This window comes from Egretta garzetta, unplaced genomic scaffold (genome assembly GCF_000687185.1).
Source record: "Egretta garzetta isolate BGI_Z169 unplaced genomic scaffold, ASM68718v1 scaffold179, whole genome shotgun sequence".
In the NCBI taxonomy this organism is placed as follows: domain Eukaryota; kingdom Metazoa; phylum Chordata; class Aves; order Pelecaniformes; family Ardeidae; genus Egretta; species Egretta garzetta.
The window spans coordinates 607,914-614,174 of record NW_009270001.1 but is presented as its reverse complement, the minus strand read 5'-3'; the positions used below and the strand labels follow the sequence as shown (position 1 = coordinate 614,174).

Here is a 6,261-nt window from a genome sequence, read left to right as displayed (position 1 = left end):
TAAGGAAGAAATTCTTTACAATGAGGGTGGTGAAACACTGGAACAGGTTGCCCAGAGAGGTGGTGGAGGCCCCATCCCTGGAAGCATTCAAGGCCAGGTTGGATGGGGCTGTGAGCAACCTGATGTGGTTAGCGGTGTCCCTGGTCCTGCGGGGGGGTTGGAGTAGATGACCTCTAGGGGTCCCTTCCAACCCAAAACATTCTATGATTCTATGATTCTAATATTTTATAATAGAGCATGGCCAACACTGATTACTTTGACTTCAGCAAATGCTCTCAGAGCAGTTCAGAAATATTAAAGCAACATTAACACGGCGGCCAGCAAAGGGAAGTGGGGGTTTCTGCAGGCGTGCTATGTGGGACACAAAATATGGTCCTGCCAGTGGGGTGGCAGATCCTAGGAGCATTCATCATCTACACATGCTCTCGAGTCACGCAAGTGGAGTTTGAAAAAGCAGCCTATTCTAGCAAACGTAAGCAAAACACATCTCCCCTTTCCATGTGATTCTTGATAGCCAGGGAATAATTTACGCTGCTCTTTTCTGTATTAAGAGACTGTTGATTACAGGGGCTGTGCTGGCCAGCAAAGCATCTGTGAAGACACATTGGAATGAAAACACTCGGGGCAAGAGGGTAACGAACTCTGGTATCCTTGCCGAGTAGGATCACTCTACAGTCACCACCATCCATGCTACAAATAACTATGTGTAACAACACTGACCGCTTTGATGAATTTTCATCAGTCTTTAAAGCTGGTATGGCCGAAAGACAACACTATTATTTGAGAAGCCCTATTTAAGCCTGATGCCATGAGCAAGAAAGCATTTGCCATCGTACCGCAACCCTGCAATCCCTCTCACACAATTAATGATGTATTTCTGTAGCACGAAATCGATTTCATCCGTCACACTTAATAGTCCAACCTGCATTCCTCCTACGTGCTCCAAGACCCACGTCAATCACCCCTGCAGAGCAGGGCTCTCCTCCTCCCCCCGAGCCTGCCCCATTTACTGTACCTCCACTTGTTGGATTACATCCTCGGTGTCTCCTATCTCAGAGGTCGATACGGATGGGTAATTGGAATCGGACTCCAAACTGCTCTGGTTGGATGGGTTCCTTCTGTGCCCCGGTGCTTGCTGCCAAGGAGCAATGCAGACACATAACACATACAGTGTTTACGGAAAGATTCCTCACAAAGCATTGTCGCTTAGAGAAAATATGCGTCTGTATATTAAGGTTAGCTTTACAAAAGGTTTGACTGTCACCTTATAGTGAATTTAATTTCCTAGTTCTTATGCCCTACCATAACTTTCATATTAATGCAAGGGAATAGTTTAAAATGTGAAGTGATACAGAAGCTCGGTTGAAAAATTCTGCACGAATTAAAGGCTCTTCATGACACCAGATGCCTGTTAAGTACAAACATGCAAATCTGAGCTCAAGATTATGCTGTTCACAGCACCCTCTGGGACTCCCTTTAAACGTTCAACTGTCCACCTAATCCAGCAGCACTTCAACAATTATCTACTTTTCAGCAGATCTTCTAAGACTTCAGCAAAGGTGAACCTAAAAAATTTGGCTTTTGAAATTCTGAAGCCATGTTGTTGGGGTTTTGGGGGGGTTTGTTTTTTAATCCAACACTTACACATGAACATCACTGAAACAAAAAGCAACACAGAAAGCACGAACCAGGTTCTGCTGAGATTCACAGATATCTCTAAGTAGTGAACTGAGAAGCGTGACAGATCGGGCTCCCTTTTCAAGGCACACATATGGTTTGGTTTCAGCGTACAAGTTCAGTCTTAGAAATATCAAGCACAAACTGCATGATAATGCCAGTTCTATTAAGTGTTTTGGGGATGAGCAAGCCACGTTATCCAGCCACCAACATCATGTCCAGGACACAACAGAACAGGGATAATTTCAGTTTCGTTACCTTTATAATAGTCATTTCATCCCGCAAGTTGTCATATCTCTGCTCCAGCCTCGAATACTCTTTTACCAGGTTCTGGTAACGAGACCTCTCTTCTTCCAGCTCTTTCTTCATCTGTATATTTTCCTCAACCGTGTTTCGTGCAAATTCATCTTTAAAGTAAGGAAAAAAAAAAAAAGAGAAAAGAAATTATGATCTTCATCTCTAAAGTCAACTTCTTGTAAATATGTGCAATAACAATAACTAATTAACAAAATGCTCTCTGCCAAGAAGCTTTAAAATACATATAAGCATTCTCTAATATTTAGAGACTATTATAACCTAGATCTGTCTCCTCGCCATTTGGAACAGCTTGAGTTGTTCTGCTTGGAGAGCAGAGTCCTCTGCCATTTGAGTTATAGGAAAATCTCCAGCACCTACAAATCATCAGATCTATTATGTTTAACTCAACTGTGCCAGCTCCAGCTCCCATGGGCCAGCCATAAACTCACTTAAGAAAAGACCAGCACAGTTCAGAAATACATTAATGTTTAAGAATTGGTACTCGCTGCATATAAATGAGGGTGGTGAAACACTGGAACAGGTTGCCCAGAGAGGTGGTGGAGGCCCCATCCCTGGGAACATTCCAGGCCAGGTTGGACGGGGCTGTGAGCAACCTGATCTGGTTCAAGGTGTCCCTGCTCCTGCAGGGGGGTTGGGCTGGGTGACCTCTAGGGGTCCCTTCCTACCTGAAACATTCTATGATTCTATAGAATCATAAACGAATGATAAAGACTTCTCTGCCCACTTCCCACCACCAGATTTGAAATAGGAGCAAATCAACAGCAGCATCTCTTTCTCATGTCACCATCAACCAGTTACCATGATAAGACCATAGGGGTTGAAATTATCCAATAAATTCTTTTGTTGTTGTTGTTGTTGTTAAAAACTCCCTTTTGGAAGCAAACCTGGTCCCTCCACTTTTTTGAGAAACCAGTCAAATACAGTCCATGTGTCCTTTTAAATGGGTGAACACAAACCAAACCCTCCCTCCATTTGCTTTCCCCAAGCTCTGATGCTCTGAAAGCATCCCATAAGAGATGAAGAAATATTTGCAGCAAGTTTCTTTTTAACATGTTATTTTCATTCCTTTATTTTGCATCGGGCTGAGAGCAAAAGCTACTTCATGAGTACCACAGAGCAGCGATAGGTACATCCACAGAATGATGCATGATACTCTTTGTAAATCCTGCAACAAAAGCTGAAAAGGATGATAAAAAAAAAAATACAAAAGCTCGATACACATGTGCGAGTTTTTGTGGCTTGGGATTTTCCCAGTTGCTTTCATCTACGTATGTCTCACCACTTAAGTCTGTGCTTTAAAAAACACTCACAGACTCCTGTCACATTAGAGAAACCCTTTGGCACAGCTCGATATTGTTAACTGTGCTGTTCCTTGGATCCTTTCTTCATCAATCCTGGGCCACGGTTGTGCTCTACCCTCCGCCCCCCGCAGCCTCGCTGCCTCCCACGTCACCCGGAGTAAATGCTGCAACGTAACTGAACTAAAAAGCCCTTTTGGGTACTTTATTCCATACTTCACCAATCAAACCAGCCTCTGTTTTGCCATCCAGCAGCAGGACAGCATGAACAGACCCATCTGCACAGCAAAACCAACAACAAAAACATCCAGGGAAGGGGCGTGGGAGGATCAGCACTTTTCAAGGTAGGAAAAGCATGCAGGAAAAACAAGTTTGAGGGGCGAACAGTTAAGCTCCTCGTTTAGTGGAGGCATTACAAGGCTATAAGCATTTTTTCTTACCTTCAGATTGACAGAGGATCCTGCTGTTAAGCTCCTCTTTCTCCTGCTTCAGGAGAGCGTTTTCTTCTTCCAAGTCAGATATGCGCTACGGAACAAGGCAAAGAATTACCCCTCTGCAGAGGGATTACATTTCACCTGGCTGGAGACAGGGAGCTTTGTTCAGTCTTTCTTTGCTGTTTAAAAGATCTGTCCCCCTGTGCTTTGCCAGTTATTCTTTGTGCAACGGGAGTTGAAGAGCAGGAGAACCATGCTGCAACAACAGAGACTAACTTTTCTTTTCCTGGGTGCATTTCTCCCTTAAATTAATGTTTTTAGCAGAATCTTACAAAGTGAGCTGGCGACCGCGATCTGCAGGAGTGAAACTCTTACAAGTGATCAGGTCGTGAAATCAGAGATTTATTTCCACATCTCAGTGGGCTTCATTGCTATCCTCGAGTCATAGCACTAACTGCTGTTGGGGGGGAAAAAAAAAAGTCTGCTGATTGTTTCAGGCAATGTGGCACTTAACTAAAGATGGACATAGCTAATGTGAGCACCATGGAAGACTAATACTGAATAGTTCAGGCTTTTTTAACTTCATGGGCAATGTACCCACTTCATGTAGTGAGATTATAGCCACTTTAGTGCTTCACACTACTGCAGAACTGCTAGTACCATGATGCACAGCGTATACCGAGGCTTTTGGTAATACAACAGGAGCATATATAGCAATTAACACTAATAATTGCCTAGCAAAAATTAACAAAATCAGAAACTAAATCCTGCAAAATAGTACTCTTACTATTTTTTAACTACCTCTTTATTAAAAGCAAAGGGAAGCAAAGCTACTTGTCACACCAATAAGGCTGGACTGATGCTGACACCAACCTATCCTGCAATTTTGTTCAACCTCAGGAACTTGGAGGCATTCAACGGCGTTCTCTCAAAACACAAACCCATCACATTATCAAGCAAAATATGCTGCTACGGTTAAGCAGGGTGATTCTGCTGCTGTCAGGTAGGAGAACAAACCGACACATCACCCCAGCGTAACGTTATTCCCTCAGCCTGCTCCATCACATCCTGTAGCCACGGCTTAGAAAACAGCTACACACAGCAGAAGGATCTCAAGATGCCAAAGATAAACAACACTGCACACACACACCCCCCACTAAAAGTTTTCAGTGCCCAAGAATAATAATTTTGCTGTCACCACTAGATAAAATTTATAGGCAGCCCAGCTGGCATGCATGCCTAGCACAGACTTCAGTCTTCCACACAAGCATCCTCAAAATCGAGGTATTTTATCAAATACTGCATACGCCAGATACATAATAATAGTGAGGGTAAAAGCAGGATGAATATTTTACTGTAAGTCACGACTGAACCAGTCATATCCCATGCACAGAAACTGGAAGATCCCACTACCCCTTGCTCTCCAATCCATTTATTCACTCCAGCATGAGGCTATAATCTCCTGCATGCCGATGTATAGTAGGAAAGTTGGACACTGGAAATACAACTAGAAAGTGAAGAAAACACAATTTAAGGTACACAGAACTACTGGTGTTTTAAATGCTCTGAACTGAGCCATGATTTTAATATTCTGTACCAAAGCCACATACGTTCCTTCATTCGTATATCACTTCAAATAAATATCATAGCAGACATGCAGCCATTAGATCAGCGCTAGAGTCGTCAAGTTCGGAAGAATTCTTAAAAAAAATTGGGTAAGAACCACAAAAGTGATAGAAGGGAAGGAAAATCTGCACTGCAATGGGACAGCGAGGAGCTCGACTCGTTTATCCCATCAGGGAAGATTAGGGGTGATGGCATTATTTCGCTAGTGCTCTTTAATGGGTGCTGATAACAAACTCTTCTGCCCAGAAAAGAAAGTTATGATGGTTGAAAAACAAACTAGACAAAAAAATTGGAGTATCTTCAACTGCACAGGGGTTATATTTTAGAACTGAAAGACTTGGTAGAATCCGCAATGATTATTCCCAGGTTTAAAAATTTCTAATCCAGATTTGATATAGATATTCTTAAAATACAACCTTAAGCGACTGAGGTTGTTTATCGCATTCGTGTTGCCATATGAAATAGAAACAAGCTGGAATTCAACATTTGTGTTCACAGAAAACCAGTGAGAATGGAAACAGTCCATTAAACACAGGTAGAGGCAAGCGGAGCAGGTTACACAACGGCCAAGCAGCACAAACTCAAATCTCTGGTACCTACATTGCTGCCTTTTGCATCCCATGCTCATCTTTCTATAGGAAACATCTTTAAAGGTGCTTCAAATGCAACAGCACCTGCTTTGAAGGATTTCTGTGGAAGATGTTGAGCAGTGAGCACTTGTGATGGCTTCAGTTCTAGGGCCAGCCTTGTTTAATATCTTTATGAATGATCTGGACAAGGGGATCGAGGGCACCCTCAGTCACTTTGCAGACAACACCAAATTGGGGGGGGACTGTGGATCTGCTGGGGGGGAGGAGGGCTCTGCAGAGGGACCTGGCCAGGGTGGAGCCATGGGGCCAGGCCAACCG

General features: G+C 43.2%; 1 protein-coding gene across 1 annotated transcript in view; it reads right to left on the bottom strand.

Annotated features, from left to right (window-relative positions):
* Positions 1-6,261, bottom strand: part of MYO5B (myosin VB) — a 134,744-nt gene that overhangs the window by 34,748 nt on the left and 93,735 nt on the right. The window contains exons 23-25 of the mRNA XM_035903088.1: positions 3,734-3,818; positions 1,936-2,084; positions 1,016-1,135 (exon numbers count right to left, since the gene is read on the bottom strand). Of these exons, the coding sequence (XP_035758981.1) occupies positions 1,016-1,135; positions 1,936-2,084; positions 3,734-3,818 (354 nt within the window). The remainder of the gene's footprint in view (positions 1-1,015; positions 1,136-1,935; positions 2,085-3,733; positions 3,819-6,261) is intronic.